Source organism: Ornithorhynchus anatinus, chromosome X2 (assembly GCF_004115215.2).
Source record: "Ornithorhynchus anatinus isolate Pmale09 chromosome X2, mOrnAna1.pri.v4, whole genome shotgun sequence".
In the NCBI taxonomy this organism is placed as follows: domain Eukaryota; kingdom Metazoa; phylum Chordata; class Mammalia; order Monotremata; family Ornithorhynchidae; genus Ornithorhynchus; species Ornithorhynchus anatinus.
This window is the reverse complement of record NC_041750.1, coordinates 10,701,776-10,728,912: the sequence shown is the minus strand read 5'-3', so window position 1 is coordinate 10,728,912 and position 27,137 is coordinate 10,701,776. Positions and strand designations below refer to the sequence as shown.

The following is a 27,137-nucleotide window of genomic DNA, read 5'->3' as shown; positions in this document are numbered from 1 at the left end:
GGTTGCCGTTATTGCACTTTCTCGGCGAAGGTCAGCAAGTTAGGAGGGCAGTATTCTGAAGACGCATTGTCTATTTTGTATCTCAAATCTCCAGCGAGAAGTCTGTTGCCTTCCTTAACTAGTTAGTGCTCTCCTTGCCATGCATCGAACAGGCGAAACTGGAGCCAAGCTGATGAGGTCTTTGAGATTTCACTTGAACGCTAAACAGCTTCACCCCATGTTAAACAGAGCACAGAATCTCCCGCTAGCTCGTGACGTCCATTTTGGCTCACGTTTCCTAGCTTCTCCAAAAGCAGCACTACCTAATTCTCTCCTTCCACAATCCACCTGGAGGAGAGTCTGCGCGAGAGTGGAAGGAGCCTCACAGTTGGCTGGTGGGAGGAGGAAGAGAATAATCTGTCCCATGGCAATGGAATTGATTAGTTCTCCTTGACAATTTGGACTGCTTACGAAAGGCCAGATGCTGTGGGGACGTGTGTCTAGTGTTTGGTTTGGGTGTCTGATGCTACTCCTTGTGAAGTCTTGATCATCCTATGTCCAGCTGGAAGCGCCCTCAACCGCCCAGAGAAACTGACTGGCTTATCAACAGCCCTGAGGGAGCCAACTGAATGGATCCAGGGATATATATATATTTTTTTTTTGCCGGGGGGGAAGGGGGGCAGGGGAGGGAGCGGGGGTTAACTTTGTTCATTCACATACTGTCTGTCACTGATTTCATTTCCCTCACTTCAGTCTTCCTTGACAACGGCAATTGAGTGGCTAGAGCCCTGAACTGTGAGGTTCCTGTTCTGGCCGTGACTGACTTTCTGGCAAGTTATTTAGCTGCTCTGTGCCTGTTTCACCATGGGTGAAACAGGGCTGAGGCTCCCCTCTGTCTGCTGGAGGCCTTCCAGACACAAGGGGCAGGAGGGGCTGCTTCCTTCCCACTCGCCGTCATCGGGGGGCTCCCAGGGACCTCCTACCTTACAAGAGTTTGGCTGAAATGTTTGAGATGTGTTAGATGGAGCGCTGAGGGTGGGAAAAGCCCAGTCAGCACTGTGGGGGCCATCAGGGTAGGAGAGGCCTCACCGCTCCTTTTCCTCCTGTAACACCATTAGCACTTCCACTCTTAGCTGGGATGAGCAGGAAAATCCACTCGAGTGACTCTGCCGGGCAGGGATTTGGACTATTCAGTCCCTCCGATCCCAGTTAAGACTTTCATTGCTTATTTTCCCTTAACCTTCCTTCCTTCCCACTACCCATTCTTTGTTTTGGGGATTTTTTTTCCCCCTCCTGTGCTCTCTCCTCATGCTCCACCCTGCTGATGCTTTTTTCTGAGGTATGTTCATTGTTAAAAGTTGACCGTACTCGTGCTGCACCGAAAATTCTTCCCGCAAGAGGTGCTTGTACAGAGCCCAGAAATGCCAAGTGAGGAGAGATGAAAGCACCCGGAAAGAGGTCTGGACAAAAAGCATTACGTAAAGTCAGTCCGGTCTAGGAGAAGCTGACTTTAACACTCTCTTGTAGAACGTTACCTGAGGTAGCGTCTCGTGTATCCTGGTTCCAGAGAATTGGCCACAGAAGTCAAACTCTGACGCATTTTCCCCCGTTAGTGTATCTGGCAAGGGTACCATTAATTTCTTGATTCCTTGAATGCCATTATAACCAGATTTTTAACTGTGATACTTAGGCATTGACGTTGTAGGTGTTCATCTTTTTTAATGACCTGAATTTTTCTTTCTCTCTCGCTCCCTTGCCCTGTCAGGGAGTTGCAGCCCGGGGTGAAATCTGTTCAAGTTGTCCTAAGGTAAGTTCACGTTCCCTGGAATTGCGAAGATATGGACCAACAACCTAGGGATAGGAAGCTCTTTCTGTAGCTGCTGAGTAATGTCGGCCCTAAGAAAATTGGAGATACTCCTGACTAACCCCCCTGTTTCTGGTCAAGGCTGTCCCGTCAGTCGCCTCAGATGTGTATTTATCTCTTCACCGGATCTGTCACCTACATCTGTTCTCTCTCTACTCTTGACATTCATCAGTTTTAGAGAAGCACTGTGGCCTAGTGGAAGGAGCCGGGATTCTAATTAGAGGCGGTTCTAATCCCGCCTCTGCCTCTTGCCTGCTGGGTGACCTCGAGCAAGTCACTTCATTTCACTGTTCCTCAGTTTCCTCCTCTGTGAAAATGGGTATTCGATATCTGTTCTCCTTGGTACTTAGCCTGTGAGCCCGGTGTGGGACGGGGACTGTGTCTGACCCGATTAGCTTGTATCTCCCCTCAGCTCTTTGTCACAGTGCTTGACACAGCCTGAGCGCTTAACACACACCACACTTGCTGTTTTTATGTTTCTTGCCCCCGCCAATTAGATTTCAAACTCCTTCAGGACCCAGATTCTATGTCTCCTTTTTTTTTTTTGGCGTACTCTATAGCCCCTAGCACAGTGCTGTGCACCCGGCTCTCCACTTCCCTGGGGATGAAGGAGTTTTTTCTGAAACGGCCAGTTTTTCTCAGCCCTTCAGCGGGGTTTCGGGAGAGCTGGAAAGGACCTGGGGTTGATTCCCAGTGAAAAGAGGGGCACTGGTGGGGGCGGGGGGAACGGAGTGGCGATAGGCGGTTTTTCGGCTTTGTAACTCCAGTCTGCTCTCTCTCTCTCTCTCTCTCCTTGCAGGATCTGTTACACAGACACAAGCTGCCCTCAGGAGGATCAGTACCCTCCCAACATTGCAGTGAAAGTGAATCACAGCTACTGCTCAGTCCCGGTAAGCCTCCTCATCCTCGAAGTGTTCCTTTGCTGCAGAAGGCGAGAGGTTGCTATTCACGGAGACCGATGAGCTGCTGTTGGAAGAGGAGGAGGAAACGGTGGTGGGGTGGCAGTGGGGAGTCTGCAAAAAAAAATCCTTGTAAAACCGCCCCACTTGACATGCGAAGTTTGCTAAACGATCAGGTTTTTCTTTTAAGATGGCCAGAGGGACCTCTCTCTCCCGTCTAATAAAACCCGTGCCTCCTATTTTCAGGGTTACTATCCATCCAACAAGCCCGGAGTGGAGCCCAAACGACCCTGCCGTCCAATTAATCTCACAAACCTCATGTACCTATCTTCAGCAACAAATCGCATCACTGTCACCTGGGGGAACTACGGAAAAGTAAGTGCCCCAGAGCTAGTGGCCCGGCCGGCTGGGATTTGCAGGTGGCCAGTTCCTAATTCTTTCCTCTCACCCTCCCCTTTCTGTTTCCAGAGTTATTCAGTGGGTTTGTACTTAGTGCGGCAACTGACCTCATCAGAATTGCTGCAGAGGTTGAAAAACATTGGCGTGAAACACCCGGAGCTCTGCAAGGCCCTCGGTAAGCCCTTAGGCTCGCTCCCAAAAGAAAGGGAAGTGAGCCGAGACCCTGCACCCATAGGGCGCGGTAGATCTTCTTTTGACCGGTGGCTTGTCTGGACCTTAGACTGCCCCTTCCTCCCCACCCTAGAAGCCCGGTAAGGGTACGTGATCCAAAGTCGATCGTGTTGGGCCCAAGGTCGGCTTTGGCCTTTCCCTCTTCTCTGAATCCTGGACTTCCCACTGAGCCACTGAATTGAGAACCCCTCTTCTCGAAGATCAGAGAATCCAGAGGGTGCCTCATGCTGGTTCGGCAAACCTAGCACAGAGAATGCCCCCTCAGTGAGGCTCTGTCAGGAGAAGCCATCTACCAACGTGTTTCTCTCCCCGCGTGATTTCTAGTCTACTCGGAGGAAACCTGTCTAGGCACGTCCCGGCCCTGCTCCCCACCCACTGAACAATGTTTCCGTGAGGGCCTGAGGGAGGAGCGATTTGGGGGCGGGGGGAAGAGTTAACAGTTGCACGTATTTCTAATGATGCTAATGTCAGTACCCTGTTGGAGAAGCAGTGTGGCCTAGTGGAAAGAGCTCGGACCTGGCAGTCAGAGGGTCCGGGTTTTCATTCCAGCACCTCCGTGTGTCTGCTGAGACTCGGTCGAGTCACTTAGCTTCTCTGCATCTGTTTCCTCATCTTTAAAATGGAGAGTTAGTACCTGACCTCCTTCCTATTTAGACTATGAGCCTGTGCGGGACGGGGATTGTGTCGGACCTGATTATCTTGTGCTTAGTGTGTAGATCAGTGCTGGGCATGGAGTAAGTGCTGAAAAAATACCGTGGTTATTAGTAGTAGTGTTATTTTTATTAGCCTTATGGTGGCTTGGGGGAGAAATTTTCCTTTGATAATGTTGCTTCTGCCTTGCTTAAATGTGGGTCAGACCTAACACCCAGCCACCCAGCCAGTGTAACAATAACAGTTTGAGGCCTAACTCGGAGAAGCAGCTTGGCCCCAGCACGGGCCCGGGAGGCAGAAGACCAGGGTTCTAATCCTGGATCTGCCAGTTGCTCTGCCAGTCGGTTGCTTTATGGACTTGGGCAAGTCATTTCTTCACTTCTCTGTCCCTCAGTTTCCTCACCTGTAAAATGGGGATTAAGTACCTTTTCTCCTTCCTGCTTGGACTGTGAGACCCACGCGGGACGGGGACTGTCCCCGACCTAATTAACGTGTACCTACCCCAGCGCTTAGAACAGCACTTAATAGAGACCATAAAAAGAAAAAAAAAAAAAAGCTAACCATAGCTTGTGACCTATAGGTTCAGTATGGCTTAAACACCTTCCCAGCATTTCTTTACTGCTGTATCGTCCTTTCCCAAGGGCTTAGTACAGTGCTCAGCACACAATAAGCACTCAAGAAATGTGATTGAACGAATTTCAGGATCTCCCAATCCAACCAAGGCAGGCCGGGGTGGGCAAGAGGAAGTACTGCTGGGCCACCAGCACCCTGTTTAGCCACTGCCAATGAAGTAAAATCCAGGGACCTGTCAGGAAGCTTACCCTAGGGCTGCATCGGTTATCCTGTCTCTTAGAGCTTGACTCAGAGTTAGCCAGCCCGGCTGTGCAGAATTGCTCCTACAGCTCCAGTCGTTGAATTGAAAACGAGGCTGCCAACGATGGTATCATTTCTCTGCTTTCTCTCTATTTAGATGCGGTTTGCCTCGGGTGCATGTTCGTTCTGTGATCTGTGGCAACTCAGCCACTCTGCCTCCTCTTCCTTCCCTGTGTAAAATGGCATGCTAATAATCTCCATCCTTGGCCCGTCTCCCTCTACTTCATGCGTTCAGAAGGTTCACCCTCGGGAGGAGTAAAAATACTATAGCAACTGCTGGCCTCCCCATGACTCAGCATCAGCTTTCCAGCCTCAATTCTTCCCCCGCACTTCAGCCCAGGGCTCGGTATGACCCCTCTGGCCAGCCTGGTTTGAATCACCATAGCGATGGGGCTGGGGTTTGCAGCCATTTTCGCATTAGTCTCCCTTGGTAAACCACTGTCTAATTTAGGGGTGGGCAGTTATTTCCGCCGGAGGCGCGCTGACAGATTTGCACAAGGCTCCTGAAGGCCAGACCCAGCAAATTCCTCCCTACTGTCAAGGTGAAGTGTGGGAAGTGGATGTTAAGACATGGAGACCGTGGTTGCGTGCAGGGGATTGCTGTTAGATAAGGGGCCCCTTTACTCACATACCCAGCGGGAGGAGCATTAAAGACATCCCTTCTCCAGAACAGGCATTTAAAAGGAACAAGAGAGAGATGGGGAGTCTCCAAAATCCCCAAGGTAACTCGGCCTGAGGATTTTGAAGAATGGTGAAACTCCCATTACTCCTCTGCTCATAAGTAATATTTGAATTAGAGAAGAAATTCACACATTTAAAACCATCAACTAGGATACTCACCAGCAAGGCCAGTGTAGATTTAGAGAAGCAGTGTGGTCTAGTGGATAGAGCATGGGCCAGGGAGTCGGAAGGACTTGGGTTCCAGTCCCGGATCCACCACATGTGATGCTGGGTGACCATGGGCAAGTCACTTAACTTCTCTGTGCCTCCGTGACTTCATCTGTCAAATGAGGATTAAGACTGTGAGCCCCTTGCGGGACATGAACCATGTCCAACCCGATTAGTTTCTATCTACCCCAGTGCTTAGTACAGTACCTGCCCCATAGTAAGCGCTTTACAAATTCTATAAAAAAAAAAATCCTCAAAATAGGTCAACCACCCCCACTTCCTGAGCCTACCTTTCCATCAGCTTAATTAAGGTCTGTGGGCTTACCTTTTGGAGCCAGCTCACTGATCGGCAGCCATCCCATCTGGAGAACAGACGGAGAGGACAGAAATCCTTCCCCCACCCTTACCAAGACTAAGCAGGGGCTGGCTCCGGTCAAAAACACCGCCTACTTGGGCGAACCTGGGTGGTAGATTCAGTGCTCTCTAGGAGTAGCCATAAGAACAGTCACAAATGCAGATCGAGGGAGGAGCAGCTCTTAAGTACAAGCTTCGTAAGGAACAAGAGATGAGGAGGCAAAAGAGAATCCGACACCAGGCACCGCGGACATCAAACATGACCGCACAACCGGGGTCAGCCTTTGTGTGTGCCCCGTGAGGCTGGGACTGTGGGTTCCGCACTGGCCTTTTCAGTCACATATGTGCTCATAGGTGAGCTTCGTGGTCAGTGGTGTCTTGGAATAGGTAGGGCAACTTTCTCTCTCTATCAATATAATTGTTTGTGTGTGTGTGCTGGACAGACCATTATTTAATACGCTCATCACTCTCCCAAGTAGCTTCCAAACTGCCAAGATAGCTAAGCTCCTGGAGAATGAGGACAGCCAAAAGGAGCGCTGCAGTACAGTCAACAGTTCAACAGTCCTATCTCTGGACAGGGAATCCCACCTCCAGTCTCTTAAATAAAGAGTGATGGGCATTTGTCTGCAGTACTCTCTACCAGGCAGCCATCAGAGACACTGGACCTAGTCAGATGAAGGCAGCAAAATTGGCTTGATGCAAATGATACCAAGAGGAAAAAGTCTACTTGCAGCAAAAGTATGACTGCACCCCCGACGCCTTTTGCAGCATCTTATGACTCAGATGAGAGTGAGGGTTACAGAAACGTGCAGCGACGTGCAGATCAGTTTAAGAAACATGTTTGACAGGGTGGAGGGATGCGAAAGAGTAAGAGATCCCAAGCTATGCCGAACACCTAACGGCAAGATCTCGTCAGAATCACAATGTGGCTTCAAATCACAGCGGACGTGATCTTTGCGGCATGTCACATTGAGGAAAAGGACAGGGAGCAGCAGAACGCCAATATGTGTTTTTTCTAGACCGTATGAAAACTTCGGAGCTGAGCTTTAAAGCTAACTCAGGACGTGTGTTTCCTAAATTTGTCCGCCCTGAAAAGCCCATTAGGATTCAGAGACTACTTCACGACGGCATGCTGGCTGGGTCAAAGTTAGGGATGCCTCATCTGATTCGTTCCCCACCTCCGATGGGGATAAAGCCGGGATGAGGAGTGGACCGCTCCTGTTCACTTTATTCTAAGGAGCCATGCCGGAGGATCAGTCGATCGATGGTATTGATTGACGACCCTGCCGCTGCCCGCTTTCTATCCTCAACTCCACCGACCTGCTCCATCCCACCTCACCCACTCACCAACTTGGACACACACTCTCGATCTCATTGTCTCCCTTCACCGTATAATCTCTACCCTCCCCAACTCTGAAATTCCTCTTTCTGACCACAGCCTCCTCACCTGCCTTCTCTCCCACACACCCCCTCCCCGCAAATCTGTCCCGTTCCCCCTGCACACACTTCCCATCTGTTAACCAGCACCAATTTTCTCCAGTCGTCATCCCCCATTTAGTCTCCATACTCAAACCACCTTCCTATGATGACCAAATTGATGCCAACACTACCCTCTCTACAGAACGCAACTCACTTGCTCCCCTATCTCTTCACCAATCTCGTACCACTAACCCAAAACCCTGGATCACTTCAACGGTCTGCTCCCTTTGCTCCTATGCACAAGCAGTAAAGCACTGCTGGTGGAAATCCAGGTATCAGACAAACCTTATCCATCTCAAATTCATCCTTGCCTGCTTTAGCTCTGCCCTCTCCTCTGCCCAGCAGCGTTATTTCTCCATCCTTATTGACCCTCATACCTGTTGCCCTTGCCAGTTGTTTCAGATGTTTGACTCCCTCCTCACCCCCCCAGCCCTCCTCCATATCTTGCCCCTGATAACCTGGCCATGTACTTTGAAAAAGTGAACCACAAATACCACACTTCTTAGGGATAGGGGAAATAGTCTAAGGATATGTACATAAGTGCTGTGGGGCTGGGGTGAGTATCAGAGGGCTTAAGGGGCACAGAGCCAAGCACATAGGCAATGCTTATCTAATGAAATCCGGATGCAGGTGCTAGAATAGAAACTTTTCCAACTCAACAGATTTCCAGCATCACCACTAGTATTTATTGAGCAGTCAGTCATATTTATTGAGTGTTTATTTTGTGCAGAGCACTCTAGTAAGTGCTTAGGACAATACAACAGAATCAGCAGAGAGGCTCCCTGCCCCCAACGAGCCCAACTGCATATGCAGCAGTGTATTATAGCTACTCAGGAACATTAAGACTAGAAGGTAGAGTCACTGGACTCAAGGAGTTTAGAGCCTGAGGGAGAAAGGCAGATGCAGATCTAACCCTGATCCTATTGGGTGATTCAGTCAATGCTATTTATGGAGCGCTTACTACATGCAGAGCACCGAATTAAGCACTTGGGAGAGTACAACACAACAGAGTAGGTAGACATGTTACTTGCCTGTACCGAGCTTACAGTCTAGAGGGGAATTCATCCAAAGCCTGTACTTAGATTACCGTGCCCTAGGGCCCCCCCCCCCCCCCAAAAGACATTTGCAGCTTTTTGGAAGCCACTTTGTCAAATGAGACAGACATAAGGTACTGGCAGTAAGTGTAGAGAAAACCAAGGTAATAATATATCAGCCGGCTCCAGGGGATCCTTGTCCACAGCTCAAAGTCTATACTGCTCTGCCCTGCTTAACACACTTAGTATTTTTTGGGGATCGATTAAATCAATGGTATTGGGTATTTTCTGATTGCAGAGCACCGTACTAAGCCCTAGGGAGTGTACAGTGGAGTAAGTAGACATGATCCCTGCTCTTGAGTTTACAATACTACAGCTAAAATATACTAAAATATATTACAGGTAGGGAAGCAACCGAGTACATACATAAGTGCTATGAGGAGGTGGGGTGTGAATCTAGGCAATGGGGAGGGTAGGGCTTCAAATCCATGTGTGTTGCAGTAAGGAGGGAAAATAGGGTGGGCTTGTGAAACAGGATTGTGGTCATGTCAACAATGATGGGAAAGTTGGAAGGGGGAGAGGATTTGGGAAGGAAGAGGAGTTCAATTTTAGATATGTTAAGTTTGAGGTGTCAGTAGGGCTTCCAGGTAGAGATGTCACGAAGACAGGAGAAAATGTGTGACTGCAGAGGAGGAGAAGCATTGGGGCTGGAGGGGTAGATTTGGGAATCATCGGCATAGAGATGGTAGCTGAAGCCGTGGAAGTGAGTGAGTTCTTCAGAGGAGTGGGTGGAGGTGGAGGATAGAAGGGGACCCAGACCTGAGCCTTGAGGAACCCCCACAGTTAGGGAGGGGATGGGAGGTGGAGGAGGAGCCCGCCAAAGAGACCGAGAATGAGCAGCCGGAGCGATAAGAGGGGAACCAGGAGAGGATGCGTCTGTGAAGCCAAACTTAGAGTTTCCAGGAGAAGAAGGTCCACAGTATCAAAGATAGCTGAGCCGTCAAAGAGGATGGAAGCAGCATGGCCTAATGGAAAGAACCTAGGCCTGGGAGTCAGAGGACCTATGTTCTAATCCTATCTCTGCCATTTACCTGCTTCTCTGTGCTTCAGTTTCCTCATCTGTAAAAAGGGGATTCAATGCCTGTTCTCCTTCCCTGTGAGCCTCATGTAGGACAGGGACTGTGTATGATCTGATGGCATTGTATTTGAGAAGCAGCGTGGCTTAGTGGCAAGAGCATGGGCTTGGGGGAGTCAGAGGTGGTGGGTTCTAATCCCGACTCTGCCACTTGTCAGCGGTATGACTTTGGGCAAGTCACTTCACTTCTTTGTGCCTCAGTTCCCTCGTCTGTAAAATGGGGATTAAGACTGCGAGCCCCACGTGGGACAACCTGATTACCTTGTATCTAACCCAGATCTTAGAACAGTGCTCGGCATATAGTAAGCGCTTAATAAATAATGGTAACTAATAACAATAATGGTAACTGATATTATTATTACATAGAGTCTGTTAGATTTGGCAAGGAGGCAGTCATTGGTGATTTTGGAGAGAGTAGTTTCAATGGAGTAGAGGGGGTGGAAGCCAGATTGCAGAGAGTTCAGGAGGGATTTGGAAGGGGGGACATGGAGGCTACAGGTGTAAGCAGCTTGTTCGAGGAGTTTGAAATAGGAGTGGTAGGAGGGGGATGGGGCCATAGCTGGAGCATGCACTGGGGTTGAAGGAGGGTTTTGTTTAGGATAGGAAATATGTGGATAAAAAGAGCCACTGAAATTAGAGAGCTGTTTAAAGAGCTCAAGGTCAAGGAGGGGAGAAAGGAGGGTGCAAGTGATTTAATAAGGTGCGAAAGGATCCCAAAAGGAGGCAGAATCTCTTTGAGACCTGGCAGGGAAGGATGAGAGTGGATGAGGGGTTGGAAGCGGGTAGGGACTGGAGAGGTAAGAGAGAGATTTCGAGGTGTTTCTCCCTGCTGATTTTAATTTTAGCAATGAAATAGGTGCCAAGATCATCAGGGGTAAAAGATGGAAGTGGACGGGAGGAGAAAAGGTTTAAGGAGGAAGTAAAATACTAGAAACAGCTGACTCGGGTAGTGGGTATTGGAGTCAGTAAGGTTGGAGAAATATTGTTGCTGGGTGGATGAGGGGGCAGAGTTAAAGCAGGTGAGGATGAGGTTGAGGTGGACGAGATCGACCTAGTCTCTGGATCCCACCAGCAGCAGTCTGTGGCTTGAGCACAAGAGCAGAGAAATCTTACTGTGGGTTGGGCAGTGAAAAAATGGGAAGGACAGGGGAGTGAGGGAGTTCAGTGAACCTCTGTACATTATCAGAATGTAACTTGCAGAGTGTTTTCACATCCTGTGCGGCAAAAAGACTCCTTGTGCTAACACATTAGAGATTTGCCATTTTCACTGTACTAAGCACTGGAGTAGATACAAGCTAATCAGGTTGGATGCAGTCCATGTCATTCCATCTCATTCGTTCATTCAATCGCATTTATTGAACACTTACCGTATGCAGAGCACTGTACTAAGCACTTGGGAGAGTGTGATCCAGCAATAAAGACATTCACATTCCCTCCCCACAGCGAGCTTACGGTCTTGGGGGAGAGACAGACATTAATAAAAATAAATAAATTACAGATGTGTACATAAGTGCTGTGGGACTTGCGGGGGGCGGCGGGGGGATGGAATGAACCCAAGTCCTCTGACTCCCAGGCCCTGGCTCTTTTAATTAGGCCACTCCTCAGACAGTGCTGCATCCCAACAGAATGCCGGGAGACCGTTGCCCAGGACAGACCCCTGTGGCATACTTTAATCGAGAAGCAGCGTGGCCTAGTAGATAGTCAGCGGGGGAGTCAGGAGGACCTGAATTCCAACTCTGTCTCTGCCATTTATTTACTGTGTGACCTTGGTCAAGGATGAAGTCTGTGAGCCCCACGGGACAGCCTGATTACCTTGTATCTACCCCAGTGCTTAGAACAGTGCTTGGCACATAGTAAGTACTTAACAAATGCCATCATCATCATCGTTCTCTGTGCCTGTTACCTCATCTTTAAAATGGGCATTAAGTCTGTGAGCCCTATGCGGGACAGAGGCTGTGTCCAACTTGATTAGCTTGGATCTACCCCAGTGCTTAATACACAGTGCCTGGCACATAGCACTTAACAAATACCATTAAAAAAAATCGAAACAGGAGCCACTTTCTTTGAGCAGAAGCTCTGTGAGAATAATGAGATGTCTTATGCCGTTGAGTCGTTTCCGACCCATAGCGTCACCACAGACACATCTCTCCCAGAACGCCCCGCTCTCCGTCTGCAGTCGTTCCGGTAGTGGATCCAGAGAGTTTTCTTGGTAAAAACACGGAAGCGGTTTACCATCACCACCTTCCGCACAGTAAACTCGCGTCTCCGCCCTCGACTCTCTCCCATGCCGCCGCTGCCCAGCATGGGTGACTTTTAATAATAATAATAATGTTGGTATTTGTTAAGCGCTTACTATGTGCCGAGCACTGTTCTAAGCGCTGGAGTAGACAAGGGAATCAGGTTGTCCCACGTGGGGCTCACAGTCTTCATCCCCATTTTACAGATGAGGGAACTGAGGCACCGAGAAGTTAAGTGACTTGCCCAAAGTCACACAGCTGACAAATGACCGAGCCAGGATTTGAACCCATGACCTCTGACTCCAAAGCCCGTGCTCTTTCCACTGAGCCACGCTGCTTCTCATTCAAAGTCATTCAAAAGACTTTTGAATTCAAAGACTTTTGACATGTAGCAGGTTGCCTTCCACTTGCTAGCTGCTGCCCAAGCGAGGAATGGAATGGGTAGGCCTCTGCTTGACTCTCCCTCCCGGAGCCGAGACTGGCAGAGTACTGGAGACTCTACAGGTGCGACCCTGAGGGGTGATAATGAGATGAGGCAAAAGCAAAAAACGTGTGTCAGAAGCTGCAGGGAAACATGAGAGTATGGTTGGGATTATGAATCCTGCAATGACTTTTCCAGTCACACATGCATTCATAGATGAATTTCACCATCTAAGAGTAGAAAGGACAACTGAATGCAATCTAACAGGTCAGATATGCACCCAGAAAATTATGTATCATTAGGACAGAGAGATTCAGCTAGTTACCCAAAAGGAGACTGCAAGGATGAGTAAGTGCTTTAGAGTACGTAAATTGATAAGTGCAGAAGTTGTAGCATGCGTAAATGCTGAGGTCGTAGTTGAGAGGTTATGAGCTGAGGAGAAGAAAAGCGAAGATTGTCTATCGGAGGGGACAGGTATTTCAGGAAGGCGTCAAGCAGTGTGGCCTAGTGGAAAGAGCACAGGTCTGGGAGCCAGAGGACCTGGGTTTTAATCCTGCGTCCTCCACTTGTCCATTCTGGGATACTGGGCAAATCACTTCACTTCTCTTTGCCTCGGTTACTTCATCTGTAAAATGGGGATTAAGATCAAGGCCCATGTGGGACCGGGATTGGGTCCAACCCGATTTGCTTGTCTCTACTTGGTTAGCTCAGTGCCTGGCACATAGTGAGTGCTTAACAAATGCTGTTAAAAAAAAAAAAAACAAACAAACCATTCATTCATTCAATAGTATTTATTGAGCGCTTACTATGTGCAGAGCACTGTACTAAGCGCTTGGGATGAACAAGTCGGCAACAGATAGAGACAGTCCCTGCCGTTTGACGGGCTTACAACTAACCTCTTCCCTCACCAGTGCTTTTACCAGAACTGCTAATGGGGAATACAATCGCCTGGTTTATGTTGCCTCTTCTGTATTTTCCCTGCCCATTTCTGAAAGAGGTAGTAATGAACAGTGAAATGATAATCATGATGTCTAAGTGCTTACTTATGTGCTAAGCACTGGGGCAGATACAAGATGATTAGGTCCCACATGGGGCTCCCACTCTAAATAGGAAGGAGAACAAGTATTGAATCTCCATTTTGCAGATGGGGGAACTGAGGCCCAGAAAAGTGAAGTGACTTGCCCAAGGTTTCACAGCAGGTACATGGCAGAGCCGGGAATAGAACCCACATCCTTTGCCTTCCAGGCCTGGGATCCTTCCTGGGCTTAGTACAGAGCCTGGCACATAGTAAGCACTTAACAAATACCACAAAAACTCAAAAAAGAAACTCAAAAATTTTTCCACTAGGCTACACAGCTTCTCAGTGGACAACAGAGGATGAGGAGACTGGTAGTTTTTTTGTGTTTTTATATATTTTTTTGATAGTATTTAAGCGCTTACTAGGTGGCAAGCACTGTTCTAAGCGTGGAGATCGATACATGTTAATCAGGCTGGGTATAGTCCCTGTCCCTCAAGGGGGTCACAGCCTGAGGAGGGAGCCCTGGTATCGAGTCCCCATTTTGCAGGTGAGGACACTGAGGCACAGAGAAGTCAAGTGACTTGTCCAAGGTCACACAGCTTATTGGGTTTTCAACCTTTCAGTGATTCCTGAGCGTGAAGCACGGTAGTAAACGCCTGGCTCATTGTGGGCAGGGAATGTATCTGTTTATTGTTACATTGTACTCTCCCAAGCGCTTAGTACAGTGCTCTGTACACAGTACGTGCTCAGTAAATGAATGAATGAAAGTACAACAGAAACAGTAAGCTAAGCGCTTACTACCCTGCTCCAAGGTAGGGCACAAGACCCGAGTGCCCCGTCTTCAAGGAGCTCACAGTCTGTGGAGGAGAGGGACAGAAATGATTTACAGAGAATGTGAAGCAGAGGATGTAACAATATTCTGCGCTAAGCGGGGCTGGCGGATTGAGATGACTAGGCTGTTTTGAATTCCTTGAGGAAGGCTTCCAGAAGGATGTAGGAAGGCTTTGAAATCGGGTGGGTGGGGAGAGCTGTAGTCTGGCGGGTTTAAGATGGGGCAGGGGGCCTTCCAGACCTTTTACCCCGTTTCCTCATCTGTGATGATGTTGCAAGGATGTTCATTAATGCAAGGTGCCTTCCGTTCTCCTTGGAAACGCTGACTATCATTGGATAGAGGATCCAACGATCCTATATCATTGGATCATACGTCAGTTCAAGGTGAGAGCTCTCTTGAGCGTAAGTAGTATAGTTAAGACTTCGGTTCTGTCGTCAACCTGTCAGTCTTCTGACAAGCTGGAATGTCAGGGTACCCAGAGCCAGAAAGGACCAATAAGAGATTGTAAGCTCCTCCAAGCTGTCTTTTGTGGGTTCCCAAATAACTAGTTGGAGGCTCTGTACACAGTAGGTGCTCAGTGGTGGATTTATTTATATTGTTGTCTCCCCCTCTAGACCGTGAGCTCGTTGTGGGCAGGGAACATATCTACCAACTCTGTGGTATTGGACTCTCCCAAGCTCCTAGGACAGTGCTCTCTGCACACAGTAAGCACTCAGGAAGTACCATTGAGGATTGTAGGGAAGAATGAGGAGAGAGAGAGCCACTGGCTGCAGAGTGAGCGAGCAGCAGCTGCCTTCTGTTGCTCTCTCGATCCATCGGTGGTATTTGAGTGCCTACTCTGTGGAGAGACCCGTTCCCGGTCCACAACGATCTAGGCTGGGAAATTCCAAGTGCCACTCACCATTGAGGCACCTGGCGCCATCCCATCCCGTGCCATGGCACTTTAGGTGAAGTGTTTTATGGAGGAGCGTTTATCACCCATCACTCTGGTGGCGTGTACATATCTATAATTGTTTGTTTATATTGACGCTATTGATGCCTGCCTACTTGTTTTGCTTTCTTTGGTTGTCTGCCTCCCCGCTTCTAGACCGTGAGCCCATTGTCGGCTAGGGATCGATTCTATCTGTTGCCGAGGTGTACTCTCCATGCGCTCAGTACAGTGCTCCTCACACAATAAATACGATTTACTGAATGAATGAATGGCGGCACCCCCACCTGACGGATCCAGCACCTGCCGGGGCAGTACCCTTGGAGGCCCGGGTCCGATCCGGCAGGCGCGGGTCGCCATCCTGGAGCTGATGGGGCGTGTGCCCTCGCAGAAGTGGGTGGTGCCGTCAGCCGGGGAGAGAGCTGGGCTTGATCCCTGCAGCCGGGATAGCGGCAGCCGAACCGCTACGCAAGTATCGTTCCCCACCGCTCCTCCTCTCCGTCAGAGTTCTGGCCCACCCGGGCGCTCCAGTCTGTTCTCTTTCAACGCTCTGATATTTTCACCCCTCCTCCATCCCCACGACACTGGTGTATATATCAGTCTGAAACCTGTCTTCCCCCTCTAGTCGGTAAGCTCCTTGGGGGAACCTCTGCCGACTCTTTTGTGTTATGCTCTCCCAAGCACTTAGTGCAGTGTTCTGCACACTGTAAGTGCTCCATAAATACCACTGAGTGGTCGACTCCGCTTCCCACCTGACTGTTAGCCTATTCACGACAGCTGATGAATTATCGGAGGGGCCCGGGCTTCGAGAGAGTGCCAATCTGGGATGGATATTTTTCAAGAAAAGGGATAGATTCTGGGGAAAACCACTGTTACCGGCAGTACGTATTGAGCACTTACTGCATGCAGCACGCTGTACTAAGCGTTTGGGGAAAGTATAAATCAATAGAGTTGGTAGACCCTGCCCACAAGGAGCTTACGATCCACAGGGGGAGGCCAACGTTAAATCACAGAGAGGGGAGACGGCAGGGTGTAAGGTAATGTACATAAGGGCTGTGGGGCTGGGGTGAGAGTATCAAAGGGCCTAAGGCGAGCATAGCCAATGTGATGTCGGTGGAAGGGCAGGTCGGGGGAGTTGAGGGCTTAGCTGGGGAAAGCCTCTAAAGTGCTTGGGAAAGTACAGTAGGGTAAGTGGGCACAAGCATTTCACTGAAAGAAGTGGTAGTGAAGAAGGCAGACGTTTAAATTACAGTTAGGGGAAGCAACCAAGTGGACATATATGTGTACATAAGTGCTGTGAGGGTGGGACCAGTTCCTAAGTGCTTAGGATGTGCAGACTCAAGTGCCTAGGTGATGCAATAGGGAGGGAAATAGGGTGGGGAGACGAGATTGGTCAAGTAAGTGTTCCTGGAGGAGATGATTTTAAAAAGACTTCAAAGATGGAGAGGAGTACTGGCCTGCCAGATGTGAAGGCGGAGGGCGTTCCAGGCAGGAGGGGAGGGTGCGGGCAAGGGGTCGACGTGGGAAAGATGAGTTTGAGACACGGTGATTAGGTTGGTATTAGAGGAGTGAAGTGTGTGGGCTGGATTGTAGTGGGAAGGGAGAAGAGGATAGGTAATGGGAAAGAGGCCTGATTGCCTTAGAGCAGACGGTGAGGTGTTCTGCTTGATGGGGAGATGGATGGGTAGCCAGTGGAGGTTTTGGAGAAGTTGGGAGACATCCTTGTCCCACATGGGGCTCACAGTTTAAGTAGGAGGGAGAACAGATGTGGTATCTGCATTTTACAGATGAAGAAACTGAAGCGCAAAGAAACGAAGTGACTTGCATGTGGTCACTCAGGCCAGTGGCAGAGCTGGGGTGAGAATCCAAGTCTTCTGACTCCCAGGTCCGGGCCCTTTACATTAGGCCACGCGAACTCCCAGGGTAATTTGGTAGTCGTCGGTAGGTGAAGCCAAGGGAGCGAATGAGCTCCTCAAGGGGGTGGATGTAAATGGAGACCAGAAAGAGATCCAGAATATTGAGCCATGAGGGATATTCCGTATTTAGGAAGGTAGAGCTGGTGAAAGAGACTGAGAAGGAACAGCCTGAGAGGTAGGAGAACCAGGAGAGGACAGAGTTAGAGAAATTATAGTGGGAAGCAGGGTGGTCTAGCAGAATGTGCCTTAGTTTCCTCATCTGTAAAATGGGGATTCAGTACCTGTTCTCCTTCCTACGGGACTGTGTCCAACCTGATTATCTCCTCTCTTCCCCAGTGCTTAGTATGGTACTTAGCACTTAATGCCTAACAAATACCATTATCATTGGTGTTATCATCATCATCATTATTAGTGTTTCCAGGTGGGGGTGGCCCACAGTGGTAGAGAAGGGAAGCAGTGTGGCCTGGTGGAAAGAACACGGGCCTGGGAGTCAGAGGACCTGGGTTCTAATCCCTGCTCTGCCAATTGCTAACTGCGTCCCCTTGGGCAAGTCACTTAACTTCTCTGTGCCTGTTCCCTCAGCTGTAAAATGGAGATTCAATATCTATTCTCCCTCTCCTTTAAGGCTGCGAGTCCCATGCGGGTCAGGGACTCCGTCTGACCTAATGGACTTGTACCTACCCCAGCGCTTAGAACAGTGTTTGACGCGTAGTAAATGCTTAACAAGTACCATAAAACAAACATCACAGAGTGCTGAAAGGTCAAGGAGGATTAGAATGGAGTAGAAACCAGGAGATTTGGCAAGGAAGAGGTCATTGGTGACCTTGGAGGAGGCAATCTCAGTACAGTGGAGGGGCGGAAGCCAGATAGGCGGTCAAGGAGAGGAAGCAGAGGCAGTGCATGTAAACAACTCTAGGAGTTTGGAGAGAAGTGGTAGGAGGGAGATGGGGTAATGCCCGGAGGGTGCCGGGGGGATCGAGGGAGGGTTTTTAGGTAGGAGATACCTGAGAGTGTTGGAAAGCAGAGGAAAAGGAGTCAAAAGAGATTAAGCAGAAGCAGAGTGGCCTAGTGGAAAGAGCCTGGGCCTGGGAAGCAGAGGACCTGGGTTCTGCCACTTGCCTGCTGTGTGACCGTGGCCAAGTCACGTCACTCCTCTGTTAGCTCATCTGTAAATTGGGGATTAAGACGGCGCACCCCATATGGGACATGGACTCTGACCAACCTGATTAGCTTGTATCTACCCCAGTGCTTAGTACAGTGCCTGGCACAGAGTATGTGCTTAAATAACTATTTAAAAAAAGATTGGGGTGAAGGTGGTGGTCAGGGAGAAAAGCTCCGGGGGGGGGGGGGGGGGGGAGGCAGACTTGATTTCATGGGTTGCTCGCTGTGCAGCTCTAATTTAGCACAGGGGGAGCCTAATGTTAAGAGCGAAGTAACAGCCTCTTCTAATGATTTTGAAACCTTCTTTTTTTATTTTTGCTAAGCTACCAAGTACCACTCTGACTCAGAGGGAGTTATTTACTAAAACAGCAGGGTGGGGGGTACTGAATTGTTGGTCTTGGGGGGAAGTTAAAAACTCCCTCTCCAGTTGGTCATTAGCATGTTGCAAGAAAGCTCAGATAATGTGCTAAAGACCCCGTTGTTGGTCTCCAGTGGCAATTTGTGTCACTCTGGATCTCTGTCTGCCTTTTTCTGTCTTTGCCTGCCTCAGTCGCTCTCCCCCTCTAAGCCTCTCTTTGGGTCTCTCTTTCCATCTCAGACTGAAAAAGGAAAACAGGACACAGAAAGCGAGAGAGAGAAATCAGTGTCTGAGCCAAAAAGGAATATGGGACCCATGAGACCCACTCCCAGACTAGTCAGCAACCTCTCTTTCCTCCCAATGCATGCTTGCCTGGGCAGGTGCTGGGCAGAGGGGGAAACGGTAGGGCCACTCCCGTCTTGTACTTTAGACAGCCATTCCTGCGCTTTGCAGTCCAGACGCCCCCAGGTCCTTTCCTTCCCCACCCGTTGCCCCAGCCAGATGGGCAGAGCTGACCCCTCTTGGTGTCTCCCCTGAGCCCCAGCTGCCGAGGTGGCAGAAAAGGCCCCCTGGGTTCCAGGGTGGAAGGATGGATATAGGAATGCACGCAAGCCCTCTGGCCCGATACCCCCGGAGAGCCCTAGTAGCTCCTGGGGTCTGTAGTAGTAGATAGCAGTGTTATCCAGGCCTCTGGGGCAGGGTAGAGTCGGGACTGAGGGGGGTGGCCACCTCATAGTTTGAAGGGGTTTGCTGTGGTCTCCCTTGTGAGCCCATGTGCCCTCTGGCCCCTGCTTGGCCTCACCGAGATGGCCTGGCTGGCCTTACGCTGCCCCACCCACTGCACTCCTCTTATCCCTTCCCTCCCCTCAACTGAAACATTCCACCCCACAGCCCAACTGCCAGAAGCTTCCTGGCCTGAGGGAGATGGCAGGGGGGAGATGGGAAGGAAATCGGAGATCCTGTGGTGCTTGAATTAAAAAACAAAAAAAAAACCCAAAAGCAAACCTGGACAGACATTTTCATTTCTGGGGTCAGCAGGAGGGATGCGAGGCAAGGGGGAAAGGGAAATACTGTACAAATGAAACAAAGATGGCAGCCACACATGTACGGTGTCAGAGGAAGCTGGGGAGCAGCAGAGATGCTGTGCATGTGTGGGGACCATCTTTGAAAGACCTGGTGAGGGCGCCATCTTGTCGAGGTCACCAAGTGGCGGCCATCTTGAGAAAGTCAAGAAACATGCCGCCGCCTTTGCCGCACACTGCCCCGAGACGACCACTGACCTTGCTTTCTGTCCGAAGCCAACTCTGATCTGTATGTTTAAGGGCGAATGGAGAGGTGGAAGGGATAAATGAAACTGCAAGTAATCCCAAACCTCCATCCTATCTAGTAGTCCCACCAAATTCATATTAGAGCTACTTCCCTTTCTTTCTGTTCCCACTTTGTCGTAGAAGGTGCCAGTGGGGGTAGAGAAACCTTCAAGGTAGCTGAAGGAAGGAGAGAAAGCAAGGAACACCTGAATAATCAGTTCAGGCGTTGAGTATTCCACCTCGATTGAGAGTTGCTTTATTAGGAGAGGAGAGAACCCTAGTTAGGAACTTCACGGCCTCCTGACCCAACTTCCAGAGCAACTCCAGAACTTTTCTGAGTGCTCTAGCACTAAGCCCTGGGGTTGTGTATTTATGTTGGAATTTGTCACGTTTCAAAACGATTGTAGTTGGAAACATCAAAGTTATTTTCCCTTGTGCTTCCCTTTGGTTCTTCCCCACTCCTTCGCAAAACTGGGAGGGAAGAGATGGGAGAAAGTCCTGCAGGACCTCTCAGCTTCTTTATGCCTCTAAGTGTGGCTCTGGGCTCAGGTGTCTTCTGTTATGGTAAGATGCAGACAGGCTCTCCTCTCAGCAGTTGGCTTGCCAGGGGATCATATGCTGCACTGGCCTCTGGGGCAGCTTTCCACAGATAAGGCCTTACAGACGGGTCCAGAGAAAAGCTGCCGTCAGCAGGAATATATACTGGCAAGTATCGTTCTCGTCCCTTTTCTGACTAGCGTGAGAAGGGATGCGCCCAGTGATAGGGAACGTCAGCAACATACAAGTAGTGCCAGCGCTGTGGCTAATTCTTGTAACTTAGGCCCTCAAGACTATGGGTCGGTGTTTATTTTTATCTCGTCCCAAATGTTATGTCAGAAGAGCAGATGTGCTCCTGCACATTTTGTATAATTCCTCTTTACGTAGAAAGCGGGTTGGGGATGGGAGGGGTGGAACGAGGGAGAAGGGATCGGAGAGGTAGAGACGAGACTGGGGGGGAATGTTGTCCGTCAGAGAGGGGGAGTCTTTAGGGGAGGTGAGGATGTAGGCTTCCAGCATTTTATTTTTCTTCCCAACGGAAGGCCTCTGTTCTGAGGACCGACAACGTATTGGGCGACCGTGACAGTCGCAGGCACGAATGGAGGTTGGGTGGGGGACTCGAGCGTTCGCACCCAAGTGATCTTCATTTTCGCTGCCTTTCAAAGGGACTGGAGCTATATTACTGCTCGATTTTTCCCAAGGTGAAAAGTGTGTTCTCTCTCCCCCCCTTTCTTCCCCTCTCCCTCCCTCTCTCTTCATTCTGTCTTCACGCTCCCTCTCTCTCCTCCCTCTCCCCCATCCCCAATCCTGCAGTTAAAGAGAAGTTGCGTCTGGATCCCGACAGTGAAATCGCCACCACCGGTGTCCGGGTGTCTCTCATCTGTCCAGTGAGTCGCTGAAAACCCCTACAGGGGCCCTTCTTTTGGGACAGGGTGAAGAGAGCCATTGACCAGCATCCCAAGCCGAGGTCAATGCCCTGCGTTGCGGGTGTGTAGGTCCCAGGTGACCATGTCTCTGTCTCCCGCTGTCGCCTCTACACCGTCTATCCCCAACGGTAGCCCTCCCCTTGCGGCTCCAGAGGGAAGCTTCCTTACGCATATTGTCCCTTGTTCTTTGGAGTGAGGATGTAGCAGATCCTCCTTTCTCCTCGATGCCGTTCTCCGGTTGGTTAACTCTGTGCCTATCCTGCAGTTGGTGAAGATGCGGCTGTCTATGCCTTGCCGGGCAGAGACGTGCGCCCACCTGCAGTGCTTTGATGCCGTGTTTTACCTCCAAATGAATGAAAAGAAGCCAACTTGGACGTGCCCTGTCTGTGACAAACCTGCCCCCTATGACCAGCTAATAATAGATGGGTGAGTCCACGCGAGGCATTTCATGCTCTCAGGCCTGGGGTCGTTCTCTCTCTCTGGGCTCCAACCTCCCGCGGTGCCTTCTCCGATCCAGCCCCGATCGGTGGATTGATCGATCGTTTGGGGTTAATGGGAGAGTCAGGCAGCCGTTCCTTCTCCCATCCCCTGGGACGCCGGTCCACAGATCGGCTCCCCGGGTCTCCGATCAGGCGGTGGGAGCGATTGCTCCCTTGAAGTTGGCATCGAGGGGGCGAAGCCATTAGCGTTATGCCCATCGCTCTGAGGACGGGGCCGGCGGCCTCAGCCAGCCCCTTGCACCCCACCTTCGATGTTTGAGAGGGGCCAGAGATGGACCGAGATTGTGGTATTTGATAAGTGCTTACTATGTGCCAAGCACTGTACTAAGCACCGGGGTACAGATACAGGATAATCGGGTCCCACCCGGGACTCAGGGGCTAAGTAGGAGGGAGAACCAAGATGGCGCCACCTTTTGCCCCCTGCTGGCAGGAGGAGGAAGAGGCGCCCACCGCAACTTCTCTGGTCTTCACTGGGGTCAAGCAACACACGTGCACACACACACGCCATTTGGGCAAGGGTGAGGCCGGTGGACTCCCCTCCTCCCGGGTATCTGGGGAAGGAGTGAGAGGAACCGCGCTGCCTTTCGACCCTGGGGAAGGCCTGCCAGCCACAGCCCCACCTCTGGCGGATCCCCCCGAGTCACCCCAACGGACCGGGCCGGGGAAAGGCTGACAGGTGGACGGCGCCTCCCCACCGGGCCCCGGGGTCGGGGCTGGGGGAACTGCCCAGCCCCCAGCGAGGATGCAGAAAGTGGTGGTGGAGGAGGAAGAGGAGAAACGCCAGTGAGTACCTTGTCCTTTCTCTTCTTCCCACTTCCTGTCTCCTGTTCATTCTTCCCCTCTCTCCTCTTTCCTGCCCTTCTTCTGCTCTCCTCCCTCTTCTTCTTCTTTCCATCACTCTTCCTCCCTCTCCCCACCCCCTGGCCATTCCTCCTCAAGTCTGCCATCATGCTTAAAATGAAAAGATGGCGCCTCTGGACTGGAGGTCCCCTAACCCATTTCACACCCTCCACCAGGGCGGGGTCCTTCCCCGCCAGCAGGTGGAGACACTCTTCAACATATGTAGGCCGACTTCCAAGTCTGCCACCCCAGGCTCGCTTGGCCCTGGTGCTGGCCGGTCAGGTTCCCCCCAGTCAGTTGCCTGCTGAAGGGACAGACACCAGCTTCACCGTGGCCCTAGCTCCCTTCCCGGGTGTCTGCGGGACCGGCGGCTACCTCAGAGAGACCACTGTGGTCAATCAGGTGCTTTCCTAGGAAGTGAAAACTTCTCACCTCAATCTCCTTTATTTCTGGAGGCCAGAAAGGAGATTGGCCACTGATGGGCCCTCCAGGATGCCTCTCTTCCCCTCCCCCAACACACAGTCCTGGGGAGGGGACCGACCAGCTGGAAACTGTCCACTCTCAAGTTGGACAATAGGCCCCCTATGTCCAAGGTCATAAAACAGTGGAGGAGACAGGATTGGAACCCCAGTCTTACCTCCTAGTCCAGGACCGGTACTTGTGGGCCGGAACTCTCTATTTGGATTTTATTACCGTAAACCCCAAGATGGGGGAAGATGGGCGGGCCGAAATAGTCATTGATGGGTAAATACCTGGTTTTCTTTGGGGTCAGAGTAGGGTTAGGGTTCCCCTTACCAGCAAGTCTTAAGACTTGGAGCGAGGGTAAGCTTGAAATACCCAGTGTCCGCTCTCAATCCAGAGCAGGTGGCAAAAAATGGGCCCCGGGTATCCTAAATATTGGGGGATCTGAAATAGATTTGTTCCCAAACTTTTTAAAGGCAAAATTTGGGAGTGGGGAGCGGGAATAATGATGATGATGATTTTTTTTTTTAATTGAAAAGGGCCTGATCGCCACCTCAGAATAAGGTCCGTAAGCAGTCAGAGATAGCAGAGACATAGATCTCTGCATAAAGTCCCAGCCGCAAAACACAGGGAAGGCCCTGCAAGAGGGGAGCTGATGGCCCCTGACTCCTGTCCAGACTGAGCTCAGAGGGGAGAGCCGGGTAGCTGCCCAAACCCGGAGGGAAATCCTTCCACCTGATGGTGACTAGATTTCCTTCAAAGTGATGCACTGCTGTACAACTTCATTTCCAAGAGGCCAAGCCTGTACCCATCAGTTGTTTTGCAGAAGCAGTGGTCGCGCTGGCCCTTTGATGGCAGCCTCGATCTGAATCCCCTTTGGCAGTGTGGGGAAGGGTGGGGGAGCGGCGCAGCCTTGTAGACTCCAATTAGAGAGCCAGCCACGTGAGACAGGGATCGGGTCTGAACGAATCATCTTGCATTTCTCTCCGCACTCAGCACAGTGCTTGGCACACAGTGAGCATTTAATAAACACCATCGTCTTGACACGGGCAGATCGCACAATTCCGTGCACTCGGGTCCACTGTAAATGCAGTCGGCATCTCAGCCGCTGCGGAACCCAGCCGTGTCTCCACGCCTAATCCTTGCTGCTTTCTTAGCGCAGTGGGAAGTAGCTTCCCGTATCCAAGTTGTCCTCCGAGGGGGAGGTGACCGGCACTTCGGACCCTGGAATGGACTGGAGTGGAGCGCCTCGGGCCGATCGGCACTCGAGGAGACTGGGATTCTGGCTTATTTCTCAGGTGTTGGTTTTGGGCCGCGGGGGAGGGCACTGCGAGTTGGCCCTGGGCGGGGCGAGGCCCCCTCAGCTCCAGTAGCCACTTTCCACTTGGGTGGTGGGGACCTGAGAGTCTCCGGGTGCCTCGGGTCAAGGCTGCAAAGAGAGCGCCCGACATTATCTTCACCCTGGGGGTTATCCCGCAGGGACCTTCCCTGTCCCGTGTATCCAGTGACGGTGGCCCTCTTGACTCTGGAAGTCAGGGTGCAGCCGAGACTCGTACTTGGGGCAGGGGGCGGAGAGTGTCTTCCCCGAGGGGCGACTGGCTTCCCGATCAGGATGGTAGTGGCAGAGGCCGTGGCTCGTGAGTTGAAGGAAGCAAGCCGGTGACCTAAGTAAGCCAGTCGCCCAGTCCCATTTGGATTCTGACCTGGGAGGGCAGAGGAGCTGCCCCAGTGACATTGGATGGTGCCCCTGGACACCTTCTGATCAATCAGTGGTATTTATTGACCGTTTGCTGTGTGCAGAGCACTGTACTAAGCACTTGGGAGAGGCCAACACAGAGAGTTGGTAGACACATTGGCTGCCCGCAACGAGCTTACGGTCTAGAGGGTCTCATAGGCTGGCTCAGAGCGGTGACGATGAGCTGGAACGGGGCTCTTTAGTCTTCCTCTTCCTCTTGTTATTAGTAGTATTATTGTTGTCGTCATCGTCCCCCAACCCCTTCCCAGGCTCCTGTCGAAGATCCTGACCGAGTGCGAGGACGCAGATGAGATCGAGTACCTGGTAGATGGCTCCTGGTGTCCAATCCGAGCTGAGAAAGAGAGGAGCTGCAGTCCCCAATGCCCCATTCTTGTGCTTGGTGGGTAAATGGGGGTGACGAAGTGGTTGGGGAATGGGAGGGGGGGGCAGTTTGAATGGCTTGACACCTAACCCAGTCTCTGGGAGTATCCAAGGTTTTCAACTTCTCCGTGTCCCGTTCCCCCCCCCCCCCCAAGAGGGGCCACCCCCAGGATGGCTGAGGAGTGGAGCCGTTGCCGGTCTCTGGGCACAGTAGGGTTTGGAGCTAGAGTGCCAGCCCTTTTAGTGCACCTCCGCACTAAGGCACCCAACTTCCGAAGAGGCGGCATCCGTCGGCCCGCGGGGGGGGCTCGGCAGGTGCACCTCGCTGCAGAGTTGCCTCCGCGGAAGGATCCTCCCTCCGGCAGCTGACTTAACCTGGGGGGGGGCGCTGCCACGGCAGCAAGGCGGGCCGAGGGTCATCGGCCGGGCCCTTGCGGAGCGCAAGACCCCATTAGGAGAGGCTGCTGAGTCTCCGACCCTGGAGCTTCGCTGGGCCGGAAAGGGGGCGCTGGGGGCGGGAAGGCCGAGGCGGGGAGGGGCAGTTGGAAGGAGCACTACAGCTGGTCGGCCTCCTTAGGGGCCGGCCCCCTCGCTGAAGAGTGGAGCTGCTTTTGTGAAATCTTAACCTTCCCACCTTGGGCCCTTCTCAGGCTCCTCTGATGTGAACAGCCTTTTACCTCCCCCCAATGGGAACAGCGAGAATGGGAAACCCAGCGCCGACGTAGTGGATCTCACGCTGGACAGCTCCGAGGACGAGGAGGAAGAGGAGGAGGAGGAGGAGGACGATGAAGAAGACGGCCCCCAGTCGAAGCGCCGCTGCACATACGAGAAAGGTTTAGTGTCAGCCTGCTGACTGTGGCCCGGGGCCTCCGTTCCTCCAGGAGAGACTTGAATACTCTGGTGCTGACTAACCTTGGGGCCGTTGGGGGGGGAGAGGGGGGAGGGAGAGAAATGGGGAGGTGGGGGTGGGGGGGACGGGGGAGCGGGGGGGAACCTGGAGGAAGGAAACCACTTTCCTCCGTCTTTCCTTCCCGGTCTCTCGGAATTTTCCTATTCAAAGCTAACAGTTTCCAAACAAAGAACGTGAAATATTGAGCTGCTTCCTGGTTGAAATACTTGACCCTGGAGCCAGAAAGAGGGCGGCCCCCGAGTTGCCGACACGGGCGGCTCCGGCAGGTTGGCCTTGCCAGCAGGAGGGGGGAGCCAGGCTTGACCACCCACTCCCGGCCCATCTCAACTCCAGTCCATCTCCAAAGCTGTGCATTTTTATTGTCTTGTTCTCGCATAACCATTCCCGACTGTGTAAGAGCCTTGCTGGATCTAGGAAAGAGGGGGTTCCGGGGTTGGGGACAGGGTTCGGGAGTGGGCTGAAACGCAACCAGTTCTGGGGGCGGGGAGAGTTTTGGGGGGGGCGGGGGGAGGGGGACGGACGAGGAGGATCCAACTTGGGGAAATCCACAGCCCCTCACCGGAGACGCCCGTCTCCGAACCCTTTGAAGCTAATCTGACGACAACAATGTAGACTCTGTGTAGTGAACTCTAGTTGAGCAGAAGCCATGGGGGTCGGTGGGAGGGAGGGAGGGCGGGAGGGCGGGCGGGCTTAGCCACAGACCTGTTGTATTTTTGAAAGTGCAATAACTTGGCATTTTGAAGACTAAAGCGTGCAGGCGTCTATCCCTTCGCAAGCAACCCCCTCGAGAGCAGGGGCCTGGGACCGGCCTGGCCTGTGGAAGGAAACGGAGGGAGGAGAGGGGATAATGAATAATGCCAGGTGGGGAAATTCTCAGTTTCC

General features: G+C 51.5%; 1 protein-coding gene across 1 annotated transcript in view; it reads left to right on the top strand.

Annotated features, from left to right (window-relative positions):
* Nucleotides 1-26,292, top strand: part of PIAS4 (protein inhibitor of activated STAT 4) — a 50,618-nt gene extending 24,326 nt beyond the window's left edge. Inside the window, exons 4-11 of the mRNA XM_029052910.2 lie at nt 1,745-1,786; nt 2,643-2,733; nt 2,989-3,117; nt 3,211-3,316; nt 21,315-21,388; nt 21,693-21,853; nt 25,234-25,364; nt 25,996-26,292. Of these exons, the coding sequence (XP_028908743.1) occupies nt 1,745-1,786; nt 2,643-2,733; nt 2,989-3,117; nt 3,211-3,316; nt 21,315-21,388; nt 21,693-21,853; nt 25,234-25,364; nt 25,996-26,198 (937 nt within the window). The 3' untranslated portion in view covers nt 26,199-26,292. The remainder of the gene's footprint in view (nt 1-1,744; nt 1,787-2,642; nt 2,734-2,988; nt 3,118-3,210; nt 3,317-21,314; nt 21,389-21,692; nt 21,854-25,233; nt 25,365-25,995) is intronic.
* Nucleotides 26,293-27,137: the final 845 nt, after the last annotated feature.